The 17,101-nt window shown below is 45.0% G+C and overlaps 1 protein-coding gene across 1 annotated transcript in view; it reads right to left on the bottom strand.

Moving 5' to 3' along the window:
• AGBL1 (AGBL carboxypeptidase 1) overlaps positions 1–17,101 on the bottom strand; it is a 411,668-nt gene that overhangs the window by 279,087 nt on the left and 115,480 nt on the right. The window contains exon 17 of the mRNA XM_090028682.1: positions 12,517–12,670. Coding sequence (XP_089884808.1) covers positions 12,517–12,670 — 154 coding nt within the window. The remainder of the gene's footprint in view (positions 1–12,516; positions 12,671–17,101) is intronic.

The raw sequence follows: 17,101 nt of genomic DNA, 5'->3' as shown, positions 1-17,101 counted from the left end.
CCCATTTGTCAGGCAGCTCCAGATCTTAGCTCGGTGTTCTCCATGTTCTCTCCACGCTGCTGGCTGCCTTGACTAATTGGATCTGGTATCATAACATGCATTTTGCCAGACTAACTGCATTGTCACTGCTGAGCAAGCCAAGTCAACTCCACAAGAACATGTGGACCATGGGGCTCAACAAACAGCTGATGTATTATGCAAAAATGCGTGTGTGACTTTATACAGAATCCTGCTTCTGCCTCAGAAATCTGCTTTGCTACTGAACCAGCCTTGTCCTGTATTGCTAAGGACATCTACATTCAGCCAAAACCATTAGCTGTATTCGTGTTTTGTCTGTTCCTTCTTCAGACAACAAAGCACTGTTCAGGGCATTACAGTAGGATGCTGTGGAGATGGCTTGGGTGTTGGAATCAGCGGTTCAGGAACAGAGAGGCACAAAACATGAAGAAAGTTTCCTGAGAAGTTTTAAACAAACATTCCCACCATTTCATTTTGCTTTGCTGGGTTTTAGCTCTTTGAAGGACTAGTTTTCTGAATAATGAAAATCCACATTCTAAATCTTGCAACTCTCTAGAAACTTGGGCCAGGCAATAGATTTACTCAGCCACAGCCTCTTGTTCACTAATAGAGAGACCTGCATGAAAACTGAGTTGCATTTTCCACAACTGCTTGTGTCTACTTGACAGTCAAACCAGATACTGTGTCCAAGGAAGAAAGGTCAACAGTTTTCTCTCATTGGCACCAGTGTAAGCTAGGAGCATCTCCAGTAAAATCAATGGAATTATTTTAGGGCAAAATCCAGTATAAAGAAGAGGAGAATCAGCCCCAGGTTGTTTTTCTTTCTGGTTTTCTATAAACATAAGCTTTTCATACATGCAATACAATACAATATAATATTCTCATACAGACACATACTTCTTCACATATACAATGACCTGTTTCCTTGGAAATGTCATCAGAAATAAAGAATGAAGGAAGAGGGGGAAAAAGATAAAAAGGTAAAACAAATGCACTTAAGAAACATCTAAGGAAACGTTAGTGCTGGTGAAAGTTTCTGGTACTTTAGCAGTTTGGGCCATATACCTATGACAGACAATCAATCCGGGATACAAGTGTCCCATCAAAAGATGTGCAACATGGGTAATGGTTGCTTCCTACCAATATGTCCCATCCCATGTAGAGAGACTACCTCTAAGAATGAGGGAAGCATCTACTCTATATTTGGTCTCCAGCCTCTCTCCTGAGACTACCAACAAAAGCAGTAACAACGGTGCTAGTTTCAGTGATGTAGTACAGGACTCATTCACTAGAAACTACACAAGATGAAGCCGTTGGCTCATTTCACGGGGGCCGCTGGCAACTGGACTGCTTGTTAATGCAAACATTAGGCCCCTGGCCCATGTTACACGGAAGATGTAATTAACCAGTTATTAAAATGCAATTAACCAGTTTGTTACCCAGCCACACATTAAAGCAATTAATGGCATGATAAAACAAGAAATAAGCTAGAAAGTTATTACAAAAAATGCATGTAATAACTTTGCAGCTGGTTCCTACCATGTCATTAATGGAACGTGTGGCCAGGCTAGGGCTGGGCTCCCCGCTGTGGGAGCTTCCTATTTGTCGGTGTGGGGGGAACCCAGGATCATGATCCAAGGCTCCCCCTGCACCAGCAATAAGGTGTGATGGGATCTGAAGCTGGATCCCAGAGTCACACCTCCTGCCATGCATGTGCAAGTGTGGGGACCCCGCATCCAATCCCACTGTGCCTTCACTTGCACATCTGCCAGGGACCTTAGGAACATGGGACAGCGTGTAGCCTAACACTTCAGGAGCACTGGCTGTACTGTGGGATTGTAGAGGGTGAAGTCTAGTATACTGACAGAATCATTGGAATAAGAGATGTGCTGTGAACGGTTATTGTTCCAGAACAGCATGACACTGCCACCTAGCCGGACTGCTACAGTCAAATCCTCCAGCTGCTCAAAAGCAGGTATCTCCGCCTCCCTTCTTTAAGGATATCAGATGAGAGCCCTATTGAAGAAGCACATTTTTCTTGAGGGTTGTCTAAGTGCAACAAGGCTCTGATCTGATGTGAACCCTGTTTCATTAGGAGATACGTCATCTCCAGCTTTGAAAAAGTTATTCAAAAGAAAAGAGCATGAGCCTTCCATAATTAACATGCAGTGCCAGTTGCCACGCAGGGAGCAGGCACAGTTATAATAACTTGAAGTCAATAATTCATAAACTATAATGCATTATTAATCAATTATCGAGGCCTGAATTACATTTAATGAGATTAAGCTGATTGGAGTGCTAAGCTGTTTGAATCATATTGATTTAATCAATGTGCTTAATTAAACTGTGTACATTTTCCACACAATCATTATTTCCCGGTATCCTGCTTAAGTATCCTCTTTGCTATTCACATTCTCTGCTGTTCTTTGCTCAGAAATTGTTCTTTGTTGAAAATCTCTAGTTAAAAGTAAAAGGTCTTGTTTTCTTTTTAGAGAAAAAAAATCAAAGTAGTAATACACCATCTAACTGGCTTGTGTTATCATACAAGGAAATGGGCAGATATAGCTCACAGAGATGTGCAGAACCCTGAGTGCTTCTCTGTCCTTATAGGAACTTAGACAAATACATCCCATAGGTCTCTATGTATATAGTCTCTCAGTTTTGATAACACAATGACATTCTGAAGACTTTAGGCTCCCTAGCCTGTAGGGCATCTCTTTAGGAGTTTTTCTGGACTTGTGAGTCAAAAATGGACCCCACAGAAGATTTTCTTAAACACTAGTAGATGCCACTGCCTCTCCACATTAACATTATGAATGGCTTTTTCAACATACCATAGGGAGTAAGTGCATAGGGGAAATATCTCCCAAACATACCAGTTATTATAGCTATAAATCCATTTACTTCTGACATCTTTTATTTTAAATTCCCTTGACCCTGCTTCAGGGCCCACTCACATTTAACTTTAAACAAACCACCCCTATAACTAATGCTGAACATTAGGGCTGTGTGAAGCTTCGGTCCCTGATTTGATCTGGCAGAGATTCAGCCCGATGCGGTGGCTAAATCTCCAAATCCGAATCAAATCGGATGACCCTTTAATCTCTCTGAATCGATTCAGAGAGATTCAGACAGATTCGGTGATTCGGACATAGAAGCAGCTTTTAAAAAATGTTCTACAAACCTCTAGGTAGCAGGGGCTCCAAACGCTGCGGTGCTGGGGCAGATGCAGTGTCCCACAGAAGCACGGGGGCTCCCCAGCACGCTCAGCAGCAGACTCAGAAGTGGACCACCTTGGAGTATGCAGGGGGGGCCCCCCCACACCCTCCTCAGCTTGGCAACTGATGCCTCCTGGATCTGGGGGGGCACTTGGGGTCCCGCTATAGCCAATCACTGGGTCAGGAGGGCATGGGGGCCCCCCCAGCATGCTTCCCAGCAGACCCAGAAGTGGACTGATAGTATGCACATCTACACATGCACATTTACTGCACAGTAACCAAAATTCCTGGATGGTACAGGTGCCTGTCTACATGTGCATACCTATACTGCACAGTAAATATGGTGACTTACACTGACTGGAGTGTAAATTTGATCACACATGTATCAAATTTATGCCTAATTAGTTACCACATAGTACCACATGTGTAGACACATTACTGCGCCATAACCCAGGGGGCCTCCCTGCTAGGTTTGCCCAGCCACTAGGAGGAGACCCTGAGTCCAGCCCTAGGGCTCCTGGCTGGCCACCTCTTCTGGCTTAAATCTGGGACTAAAGTTAGTCCCAAGTGCTGGCAGCCATGTGGCTGGAGGCTGGAGCTCCCCACGGTAGCCACAGGGCCACATGGCAGGCTACTCTGACCTGGGACTAAATCTAGTCTCGAGTCACCTGAATGTGTAGGCACCGGCCTATTCCCACTTGCTGCACAGTAATTTACTGTGCAGTAAATTTAAGCTGGCATAAATGAATGTGTAGACATGCCCAGCATAAAGCATTTTAAGATCCTTATATGAAAAGCATTGTAAAAGGCTGGAGTATTGTGAATTGATGTACCCCTTATAGTTCAACCCTGACAAAATAATAAGATTTCAAAGATTTCTTTTAGAAGAGATCAGCCATTCCACCTCAATGCACTGTGAAACAATGAACCCATAATACTCAGCTTGCCTCACATTACACAATCTATAAGGTCTATAAGGTACCACTCTGCCCTGTCTTCAACAAAGTCTTAATTTACCAGGAGCCTTAAGTTTGTAGGTTTTAATTCTGTCATCCATTAAAGTGACAGGACACTGAAATGTTTGTGTGAGTTTTTTAAATGAAACTTTGATCGTTACCTGGTGTTAACTGGTTGGATCTTTTATTTATATCCCTTTGGAAGGTTAATCCATCCAGTCATTTTGCCATTAACTATAATTTCCTGTTGTCCCTAAAGGCTAATCAGCTGGTAACTCAGCCCTTTCTGATGTTACTGGCTCCTGCTGACTGTACCGTACCTAGCTAAGCAAGGTTCAGTTGTGCTTGAGAAACATTTCATTTGAATTAGAAAAGCACTCACTGTTAGATAATAGCAGATACTTATGTGTATGCACCTCTTCTGTGGTTTCTTTGAATATGCACTGCCTTCAATGGGACTACTTGGGGTTATTTATTTTCCTTCCTACCATAATTACTTATTACTTATCAGTCACTGCTCAAGAGGAAGGGCGGGGGGTACATCTTGTATGCATGAATTTCTCAAACCTGCATGTTTTATGCCTCCCAATGCCCCAGCTCTCCTGTAAGGCTAGATGTATGGAACAGCTGTTGCAGATACAGGAACTTATTTATTAAAAGTGCAGATCTATTCTGAAAAGGGTCCTTGCATTGCTCCATGTTTATTTTCTCTCAAAGACTCCAGATCAAATTTGCTTGTGCTTAATTTGCTTGAAAAGCAGATGTCTGTTCTACAAACCAGCCAGGCAAGCTCAGCTGGGCTGGATTCTGATGGGCTTGTGCTTATTCTCTAGTAAAACAGAAGCTGTGACAAGTGAATTTAAATTAAAGACATCTGGTTCAAACTACATCACCCCTAAAACTTGAACTGTGGGAGACAAGGAACCCCAGAAAATTGTGAAGGGACCTGGAGCTTGCTCCAAAATTGAATTAACCGAATCTGGTACCAAGTGAGTCAATAATTGGAGGTCACAAAAGTTTCAATTAACACACATAGTTTATTCTATGGGTAGAAGGACCTACTTGTCTCTGGCAGGAGAAGCATGTGGGCCATAGATCACCAGGCTGCATGTAATATGCTACAGGTTCAAACTCTGCAAACTCTAAACTAGTGTGCTCCCAGTTCAAAGGAGGAGACACAGTTCCCTTCACTTGGGGTGGTAACTCAGGGATGAACTGAAAGAAGAGCAGAGCACCTCAAAGTCCCATTGGCTTCACTGGAAGCTGCATGAGCTCAGTGCTCACCAGGATATGACCCTTTGTTATTCTTGCAGCCTCTTCTCTTGCTTGAGATGGTCGCTGCCCACCCTCCAACCCACCTCCCTACCCCTCTGAAGGCTGACGAGGGTCAGAGTAGAACAAAGCCACCAAAATGTAGTTTATTCCATACTAGTTATTCCCCATGACCCTCATTAAGTTAAAAACCACTTATCAGTGATGACTTTAAACCTGAGGCAGGTGCAGCATGGAAGCTCATCACACCCATGGGAGTTCATACAAACCTGGGTTCCTACATTATTCTACAAACTGCTATTGTCTTCCGAGGAAAAGCTCTCAGAATAATTTGTCAGGCTTCCTTTGCACAGAACAACTGTGTGAGGGCAAATAGAGGGCAGAGGGGGAAAGAGGATAAGACAGAGGACTAGGGAGGTGGTGGCAGACAACCCCTTCCTCTCCTGAAATAAAATCCCTACACACTGGGAAAAAGACAGCCCAGTGCTCAGAAGACAACTGGAGACTTTAGTGCTGGGCGGAGAGGTAAAGATGCCACAATATTGGGCATGTGTAGACAAAACAGGGGCCCTAAATTGGAGCAGTGGGTTTTTAAAATCACCACTTCAATTTAGGGCCAATTAAACCCCCATATCGTGCACACATCCCACTGACTTACCTGCCTCTCCGGCGAGGAGGGGAGCGCAAGCTGCCAGTGGGGGGAGTGGTCCCTCGGCTGCGGGGATGGCTGGTGCTTCCCTCCATGGCAGCAGCAGCACCCGCCTGCAGGCACCCGGCTCAGGCAGTCCCGGGGGGCACTGCAGCTATGGAGGGAAGCACCGGGCCTCCGCACAGCTCAGGCAGGCAGGCTCCAGGGAGGGAGGGGAAAAAAAAGATCAGGCTTGCTGCTTTTCCTGGGCAGAGCCTGCCTTCCCAGGCTGCCTGCAGGACTTTCTGCAGAGCCGCAGAGCTGCATGGAGCCCGGTGCTTTGCTGCACGGCTGCATGGGCAGCAAACTAAAACTTCTCCGCAGGGTTTTAGTTTGCTGTGCCTCAAGTCATGTTAGGCACATTACGCCACCGAATCTTCTACGGTGACTGGAATTAATGCACAGTACACCGCAGAGGTGTGCAAACACCAACACCATTAAAGCAGTGCAAAAGCATTTAGCCCACTTTAAAGTGTTGTGCACACACACCCCGCATTTCATCTACACACAGCCACTTGGTAGCTGCACATGAGCAGGGAAGGGGAACAAGGGCAAAGCAAAAGAGACACAAAGCACAGCTCCAACTCTGTCACCAGGGTCCTATACTCTACTTAAGCTCAAACTTGTGGAGGCTTCAGGGCTAGAATGAAACCTCTTCCAGCCGCTGGCTTTCTAGTCTACAGTCTCAACCCCCAGGAGACACTGGATGACTTTTGACGTGAAGCTGTCTGTCAGTATGAAGATGCCACAGTATAAAGATACCATGCACAGAAAAGATGGAGAGAGAACCAGAGAGAGCGGTGGGCTCGTTTCTTTACCTATTAATCTCATCATCAGGACCAAGCACCTCATAGCAATAATTCAAGGGTATAAACAACGTAACAAAATCAACTAAGGAGAGGTGAAGGAAGGGGACAAAGTTACTCTGGCTTAAATGAGCCCTAGGGCCTCTATAAACTGAGTGAAAGAAGAAAATGCCAAACCCTTTCCCTCACTAGGCTGTGGGTGATGCAGTCTCTGGGAACATGTATGGCTTGTGCTCCTTATTAATAAGGTGCACGTTAATCAATTCAACGCCGACAAATTTAACCATCCTTGGCCCACATTAATCAAAGCCTGACAAGGCCGGCCTAGGAGAGTCAAGAGAGAAAAATAAAGCATGGTTGACAGAGGGGGTTGTACATTGATCTTTCCAGTACCTCCTACTCCCCCACCCACCAGTACCTCAGCACCTCCCGTGCCTGAAGTAACTCCTCCCTATCCAAAAAAACCCTGCCATCATCATATTGATTTCCCTATTATTCCCAATCCCCTGCTGAGCTCTTCCAGTGCCTTCCTCTGCAGTGATCTCTCTGTTCCCCCTCCTCATGTCTCTACTACAGAGAAGAAAAAAGGATTATCGGGCATTAAAGCATGAGCATACACAACAATTACTCAGCCCTGTAAAACTTTATGTTTTATCTGTGTTGTTGCTGCTATTGAAAAATCTCTCAAGGAAAATGTGTCTGTGCGTGTGTATATACATATAAAAAACAGAAAACAAATTTGAAAGGGAAGCAAAACCACTAAAGCTCATTGGAGATATGAATAGCCAACAGCCCTAGAAAAGAAAGGAAAGAAAAAAGGGCCATCAACAATTTTTATTCACTACTCTCTATGCCTAGTCCTCCAAGGATGCAGCTGCATGTCACCTCCCTAGCTGGAAGGCATATCCACACGGTTTGTACCAAGCAGCAGGAGTTCTTACTTGGAAATCTCCAGCCCCACAAGGCTCTGGTCTTTCTTCACTCGAACGTAGTGGGCTGCATTTGTAGCATGTGATATACTGATGGACAGGTCCCCTCCCCCCCACATCAGCCGAACCACTCCAAAGAAGGGAGGGAATATCACACTGGCCAAGAGGACTGATGAGTAAGTGCTGATCAAGCCACGCACACTAGCAAAAATTAGGCTCAGTGTATCCCAAAAAGCCATATTCGACAAAGCTGCTTAAACAGTATTAACCTATACATGATTGTTCAGACTGGCCTGGAAGCTGCCTAACAGCACAAAACGTGGTGTGTATTTCTCTAATAATACAACTAATATCTTTCACTGCATGGTATAACTGGTGTTGACATTTATAAGGCATGGTCTAGGTGGACATGGCTCTCTGAACGTCCAAGATAAATGACTCAGCCTGGCTTCCAACGTTTCTGCCCTGAACAGCTTCCAAAGCAATTCAGACAATGCTATTTGGGGAGTATTCTTATTTAGCTCAGTTGGTTCACTGCTGGGTCTGTGCAGAGCTCATACATTCTGCTTCACAAGGCTTCACACAAACACTTTCTTTGGTTTCTGTTCCTAGAGCTTCGTGCTTCACAATTCTTGAACCCCAGAGCTCCACGTGACATTCTAGTGACAATTGCAAATTGTACAAAACCAGAAGTCAAAATCATCTTTTCCCCTGCAACCTGAGACCAAGCTCTCTCAAAATCTGGATTTGATTTCAGAAACTGAGCATCTTAAAGTGTCTGGCCATTCCCATCGAGAGCATAGCTCTGCATCTATGCAAATGATTCATAAATCTTACTGAACCTTTTGGCAAACCTATTAGAGTTTGTGACAAAACCTCACAGCATGCAGTTTTGGCAAGAGTTTGGCTTACCCAAGCTTTTGAGGTGAGTGCTACTAGCCTCAATTTTTGTTACTGTGCGCTGCATTGAAATGTATCCCCATTCATTGCCTAAGACAAAATCACATCTCCCGACATTTTTAGATTCATATCTTGATTCTGCTTAAGGGCAATATGACAATCAACTGCTTATCATGCTGGCCAGTGCTATCTCACTGATTACCTGTGCCCATACCCCCTTCACTATGTTTCTAGGCAATTGTTGTCTCTTATGTAGACTGTATGCATTTGGGGGGCAGAGACGGTCTCTCCTATACATCTGTATTGCATCCAACTCTATGGGGTCTTGGTCTATGCTTCAGGCTCAGAAGACTGGCTGATCTGATGATGATGCAAGGGCTAATAGTAGGGATGTGTGAAGCTTCGGTAGCCAATTCAATCTGGAGAAGATTCAGCCTGATTCGGGGGCCGAATCTCCAAATCCAAATTGAATAGGGAGACCTATTAAAAGGTTCAAATTGAATCAGAAGCCTCTGAATGGATTTAAAGATTCAGGCAGTCCCCACTCACCGCCGTAGGGAGCTGGACCTGGGCTCTGTGCCAGCAAGTAGGGGGTGGGGGGATGGAGGACCCATGTCCCACCAGCTCCCCCAGCTCCCCCACCCCCTGAATGCCCCCTCCCCAGCATCCCCCCATGGCTGCCCTGCCCAGCCCCAGTGTCCCAGCACTTTAAAAAAAAAAAAAGCCCCACACACTGGCTGCAGCAGCAGTGATCAGGCCTCTGGGTGCTCATGGCAGAGCCCTCCATGCAGTGCAGGGCAGTGGGAGTCAGCGGGGATTGCACCCCCACGCCACACCTGGCATCCATGCAGAAGCTGTCACATTGTGCTGGTGCAGCACAGCTTGAAAGGGCACCACACGCTGTCCAGTAGCTGAGGCCACTCGGGCTGAGTGCTGCTGGGCTCCAGGTGACTGCCGGAGCAGCCCCAGCTCCAGGACAGCCCATGGCACCCTGCCAAGCCATGCCGCACCTGCATGATGTGACAGCTGCTGCATGGGTGCCAAGCAGGGAGGGGATCCTCACTGCCCTGTGCTGCACGGGGGGGCTCTGCCACGAGCCCCCAGAGGCAGCCGGTGAATGCAGGGGAGGTTTGGGGAGGGGGGGGTTAGTGCAACGATGCTGGGGCCAGGTGGGGCAGCCATGGGGGGGCTGGGGGAGTGGGCAGGGGGTGGGGCCCTACTCGCTGCCACCATACCCATGCCGCCAACCCTGCTGCCGCTGCCTGTTTGATTCAGAGGAGATTCAGCCCAATTTGGAGGCTGAATCTCTGAATCCGAATCAGCCGAATTTATTCGGGACAGCGATTCAAAACACCGAATCAAATCACTGTCCCTGCAAACCGGCCAAATCCAAAGCGGAACTGAATACTTGCTGCTTTCCCCAGGACCTCTTATTAGTGTATGTATTCATGTGTCCCCTTCAATGGCAGGTCTCAAGGGTTAAACCATTGGAAAACACATTGTAAGCTTTGTTTCCATTACCCGGGCTCTGTGCTTTTGTGTCTGTGTGTCTGCAGACAATCCATTGTAGCTGCACTGCGATGCAGTGTCACAACATCATGACTCACAGGTTCCAGAGTTATACTGTGACTATAACATCTAGTTGGACACCCAGGTAGGACTGGCCAGGAAGCAGAATTTCTTTCTTGTCTGAACTGGAACAAAAAAAGTGAGCCCTTTCAACATTTTCCATTAAAGGGCCAAAAAACCCCAAACAGAATAGCCCAGGAATTAGGGATGTTGGTTGTAGCTATGTTTGTCTAAGGACATATGCAGACAACACTCTGAGGTAGAGGTGCTATCTTTTATTAGACCAACTAAATATTTGCAAGAAAATGTTTTGCAAGCTTTTGGGCTCACATGCCTTTCATCAGGCGAAGGAGAAATTAAAGATGGTAAGAGTCCTCCCAGGCTTCTACCTTTGCCTGATGAAGGGCATGTGAGCCCGAAAGCCTGCAAAGAAAAAAAAAATATTTTTGCAAATATTGAATTGGTTTAATAAAAGATATCACCTCTATCCAAAGAGTTTTGTCTGCCCAGGAACTCACCTGGTAAGAGAGCCACAGTCAAGCCCTGTTTAGATTCACGAGGATGATCCATAGCTTGGCTTTCACCTTGAACGCCAGTGTGAGAAAGGAACATGAATCTGGGCAGAGAAACGCTCATCTTTCCATGCCAGCCTGCCTGTGGCACAAGCCTTCCTAAATTCTATATTTCGTTCTTCAAACACCCCATTAAGACCTGCTTCAGCTGTGAAGCTTACAGAACATTGCCAGCAGCTAACAGGTAGGCAGGTTATGATCTGCAATGTGCCAAAAGCATATCCATCTGAAATCTTACCCATATTATTGTTAACTTACTCTCCCTCTCCACTATCCCCCTTATTTGTTTGTTTTATCCACCTGTTCTCTCTCACCATTAACCTAGATCAAAGGCACTTTAGGGTCGGGATTATCTCTTTGTTTCCTGAGCATATAGTGCCTATCACATCAGGGCACCCAATCAGACCTTTAGGTGCTATTGTAATGTCAATAAAGCCAACAATAACCATTCCAGAAACCGAGGTTTCTCTCTCTTTTACGCTGCCTTCAGTCTCAGACTATAAAGCTGTTTGTTTGCAAGCACTGGTAAATTTTCATCCAGGGTATACTTGGCAACTTCTGTGATTTTGCTTTAAAAATTCACCCGGAAACAGCACATTTACAATTGGAAATTGTGCTAATACCGAACTAAATTCTTCCCAAATGAAATGCCAACGGATGCTTTATAATAGAAAACATAACCATACTTTAGTCACGTTGTAATTTCAGTGTTGTTACGGACTCTAAACTGGAATCAAAAATGGAACCAGTAACTTTCACCATCTCAAAAAAGAGGAAGGACGCAGAAAACCATAAATGGTACAAGTTCCCTCCCAGCTCTATATGGTAGTAATCAATGCTGGTATGTTTTTTCTCTTTTAATTTATGGGTCTAGCACTCCCACTGATGTCACCGGGAGTCCCGAAGTATAGCAAAATGCACATGTAAGAAATGATGTGATTCAGAAATCCTTTGGAACTCTGTATCTTAATGATGTCTCAATGAGGAAGTGATCTACAAGCCCTAACTCTGCATCCCAAATAGTCCTCAAAGCCATTTCACAGTTCATACATCTTGCTCTGGAATTCTTTTATCTCTATTTCCATGGTGAGTTAACTCTACGGTGAAACACAATAAATATACCTACTAGAATGCACTAAATAAACCAGTCATTTTCCAAGTATTGGGAATAATGGTGAGGAAGAAAACTGTGTCTGGGGGAATCTACCAAGGGCATTCAAGGAGACTGAACGGAATTACAAGAGAGAGAATTTGGCCAGGCAATATTGTTTGCTCCTACATCTGGGAAAACATGGATTTTGCAGTTTCTTGAAAACAAGAAATTAATTCTGATTCAGAATGAAAACAAGCATTTTTTAGGTTGTACATGAACTGAGCAGTCAAAAATGGTTTCTGGGTGACTGAAATGCTTTGATGTTGAGCCTTCCTTGGAAATAGCATGGAAAGAAATTCTAACACAAAAAACGGTGTCAAGCCAATAATGAGAGACATCTCATTGTTAAAATAAGTTATAATGGGCCATCATACATTTTTTCAGAGTTTTTGTAACTTTTTCCAAAACGGTTTTATGTTTCACTTGCATACTTACGGAACTGCTCCAAGTCGTTGCGGCTTTTAGACTCTGGCATGGCTGTGATGGTGAGTAGAGGACATGGGTTTCCTCCCAGAGTCTGGCACAGTGTTTGCTGCCTATAGAAGATTTTCTTGGGATTCCTGGTTTCTGCCAGCATGTCAAGATGGGCCTGAGCAAGAAATGAGGAAGCACATTTATGAGTTTAAAAGCTAATTTTATTTCTGTCATGGTAGGCATAATGCACCCATCATCCTGGCATGTGGATGCTAATTCCCTCTATTAATACTCATCCCACTATCCTCTTCAGATTCTTCTGTCAAACAGGACCGTCTCCCTTCATACCACACACACCTTCGCAAGCAACTCAGCTTGCTTTGCAGGGTAACTGAGGCTGCACCATCACTGTCCTCAGACGCAGGACTCTTGCTCACATGTTAGCTTACTTGTGCTGGTGTGTCTCTTAATGTAAAGAATTTTCTTGCATGCATACAGTGCAGGGGAGAGCAACCTGCTCCTCCTTTTTTTCTAAGGGTCGTACAGTGGCACATGAAAAAAAAAAGAGCTATAAATGCATTTTTGAGGATTTCCTGGACTTCACCTGGATGCCACCCTCAAATTCATGAGCAGCTCTTCATAGCTGGTCAAAAAGGTCTCATGAATGTTGTCAGTAAAAACATTGAAAAATTAAAGTCTTCTAAGGGGTTGTATTTGAGCCCTGAAACACAGATTGTTATTTTCTATTGAAGTTTACAGCCATCTTTTTTTTTTTTATCACTCAAGGCATTTAAACAGAAATCCAATATTTTTGCAGGATTTTTGTTTAAAAGAGCCTGAAAAGGTGTTGTTTAAGAAGTGACTCTACTTGCCACTTTAGAGACAGACCCACTCACCAGATACGCACTGTAGTGCCTGGACAGTGCAGTGACTCTGTTTCAAATATTAAACAGCATTGTTGATTTGTGGTTTCAGTTGTGTTCACTAGTTTAAGTGACACTGCAGTGTAGGAGGCACTGCAAACGTTGCAGTGTATTGGTCTCCATTAGAAGTCCAGTGCAAATACCCGAGTAGGTTCATAACAATAGGACATTTGGTTCACTGGAAGCTCAGCTAAAACTCATGAACTCAGTTCACCAAGCAACCCTCAGATGGTAACAGCTTTCTGTAGTCACTAGCCAGGGCTACGTTTCAACTAATAACCAAGAAATAAGACTGTTAATCCCATTACCAATCCCTGAAGGCATCTGTTCTTTCCACTCCAGTCCTCTAGTGTACACCTGAACAAATATAACTGGAAGGGACACTCACAATTATCTACTTCATAAACCAACATGTATTCCACTACAGAGAGTGATGGACAATGCTGTCATACAACCTCTTTCATCAATTTAACAGGCTCCCTTTTAAAAAGAGGTGGGGTTTTTGCCCCACTACTCCTATAGAAAGGTTATTCCCAAACCTGTTTGCTCTAGTTAGCAACATTCTTCTAATTTCCAGCCTAATTTTTTCTATAATATTTTATATCTATTTATTCTTGTGCCAACACTGTCCATCATCTTAAATACTTCTTTCCCCCCACTCCCCGATGCTCAATGCTTTCAGAGTTATCAGTCAGATCCTATCTCAGCTTTGCTAGCAAATAAGCCAACCCCTACTATGCTCTTCTTATTTGCTAGGCTCCATTCCCTATTATTCAACTCTGTAGCCCTTTTCTACCTCTTCCAGTTTCAGTTCATGTTTCTGAACCACAGGTGACTAGAACCTACTGAGTATTGCAGCTGTGGTCTTACCCATGCCCTTGTATACTATCAGTAATATTACCTATTCAAACCGTCTCTTCCTGATGCATCCCAGACTCACATGTGCCATTTTTGTGGCTAGGACAGCAGCCCATGAAAACATTTGGCATTTACATTTTTAAAAAATGCTCTTTGCAAAATATATCCAATTACTAATGGCCAAAAGACAATGCTTCTACCTCAAGTGAGGTTCCTTGATGTGTGTGTGTGAGCTATAAATATGTTTGCAGTTATTAAATAGATAGAGTATTAGAAATGTTTCCAAATGACTAACTCCAGATGGAAGTGTATCATCTTCCCGAGTGAACTATATAGTTAATTGAGCCCCTGGGTTGCTAATCGCGTTTAATTTATTACTGAGCCAGAGGAAAATACATAGTTTCCCATGGACAAATGTGCTAAAAGGAAACATTCTGGCCCAGAAATATGGGTTAGAATTTGTTCACAATACACCTTACAGTAATGGGAAAAACATGCAAGTCCCATCACTCAAATGATTTTTAATTAACTAGTCAAATCTGCTTTTAAGAAACTATTGGAGAGAACAATCCTGCTTAGATGGTCATGTCTGACTACTGACCCATCAGGTCTTTCCAGTGTCTCATTCTCATTCACCAACTTTTTGAAGTTCTCACTCAGCTTAAATTAATTCAGTTTTGGCAAAGGCAACATTTGCATTGATTTCAATGATTATTTCTTCCTTGAGTAAGTAGTGAAGTGGACTGGGTTCTTGGAGATTTGGTCTTGAAAGTAAAAATAACCTATTTTCATCTCCACTTAATATATTTAGGAGCAGGAGAGATATTCAAGAGATGCCCACAGCATATACAGTCACAAAGCCTCACATGCCTATGTTCCAGAAAAAGAAGATATAAATATTTATTAAAATAACAAATAGATATTGTGCCATCATAATAAAGTATCAAATAGGCTTCCTTCATTCTCAGAGTCCTCTACTCTTCTCTAGGTTGTAGTATACACTTCTCTTTGCAATAATTGTTTAAATATATGCCAGGTTCAACTTCTGAAACTCTCTCCGTGCCTCACACTGACTGAAAGAATGATGGACCTAGTGTAAGATGGACTTGCAAGCATGTTTTGAATATGCTTGACCAGCACTATTTCAAATACGGAATGCAGATTTTGTGAGGTACACCAATACATCATTCCATATTATGTCAGAACCGGTAAAAGGAAAATTAACATTAATTGGCAATCATCTTTTTTGGCCAATGTGGCCGATAATATCACAGAAAAATGTACAGGTGCACAACCGCAGCATGCACACAGCCAGGAGTACAGCCTGGCACCTTGGAGAGCAGCATTCAGCCAGTAAGAAGTCTGTGGGAGGGAAGGGGCACGGGGGAGAGAAGGGATGTGGGAGGGGTGGGTAGATCAAGGCCCCCACAGTGAGGCAGGGAGTGGGGGAGGGGCAGGGGCTGGTTCTTCCCAGCTGGGGTGGGGCAAAGCATAGGATGAAGTCATGGGCAGCTTGTCTGGGCTGTGGGGGCATGGCTTGGGGGGTGGCTTCCACTGCTGTGTGCACCCCAGGGGAGGCACGAGGCGCTTGTGCCCCCTAGATTTGTGTGCCGAGCAAGCTGCCACTGTGGCCTTGGGGCTGGGGACTGAAGAGGGCTCCTCCCAGTGCAAGGGGCTGGGCTGGGGCTGTGGTCAGGTAGGTGCAGGCAGGGTGGGTGGCAGCAGTAGTATTGGGAGGGGGTACATGGGGGTGATGGCAAATTTTGGAATAACTGTAGCCCACCCCCACCCCATAACCCCCCCTCCAAGCACTGCCACCACCAGCCCTGCCCCTACCCACCCTGAGAGCAGCCCTGGACCAGACCCCCCCACCTGGAAGAGCCCACAGCAGCATCTTGCCCTCACCCTGCACACAAATCTGGGGGGCACATGCCCCCCTGCCTTCCCCAGGGTATGTGCAGCACAGGAAGCTGACTTCCCCCCACTCCTGACCCCTCCCTGCCCCCCAAATGAGCCACCCATGGCTCTGCCCTGCACCCTACCCCAGCTGGGCAGCACCTGCCCCTGCCCCAGCCCCACTCCCTCCTTCACCCTGGGGGCCTGGATCTGTCCCTGCTCCCACTCCGTCCCTCCCCCATGCCCCTTCCCACCCCCCACAGACTTCCCAGCTGGATAACGCTCTCCAAGCTGTTGGGCTGCATATTGCAATCAGATCGGTATTGGCCAATATGGCTGTTGACCATCAGTATCAGCCAAGAACATCTTTATCAGTGCATCTGTAATCTGTAGATGGAAGTGAATCCTTTAAGAGGGGGTTGTGGTTGAAATGGAAATGAGCCTAATACAGAGCATGTAGGCATGCTAGGCTACACACATACAGCTCCATGGCTGGGACTACATTAGAAAGGACATTTCATTTTCTTGGGTGATTTCTCCATTCTTGAGAAGGTCAATATGGTGTTACCAAAAAAGTCAGAGCTTTAGAAGTAGAGTGGGACCCAAATCAACCCACTCATCCATTTATCGCCCATAGCAAAAAAGCAAAGCAAAGGTGATTAATGGCAAAGATTACTAATTAGGCTGAGAAAAGGGGCAGAGGCAGCCCAAACTCCCTGCATCACTGCTTCTGGTGAGTTTACTTTCTCAGTCTTAATAGGGAAATAAAGGACCACCTAAGATTTGCCACTTCTCCCCTCTATTCTTCACCCTTTTAATACCACACCCATCTATTTGACAATGGGGACTGCATTCATTTCCCCCATAACCACCCAATGTCCTTCACCAGCTGGCTAATGAACAGCTATAGGAAGCCACAGGAGTTAATC

Source organism: Crocodylus siamensis, chromosome 15 (genome assembly GCF_052110815.1).
Source record: "Crocodylus siamensis isolate JL-2025a chromosome 15, ASM5211081v1, whole genome shotgun sequence".
NCBI classification, from domain to species: Eukaryota; Metazoa; Chordata; order Crocodylia; family Crocodylidae; genus Crocodylus; species Crocodylus siamensis.
Note: the sequence above shows the minus strand (reverse complement) of the source record. Positions and strands in the feature narration are given on the sequence as shown.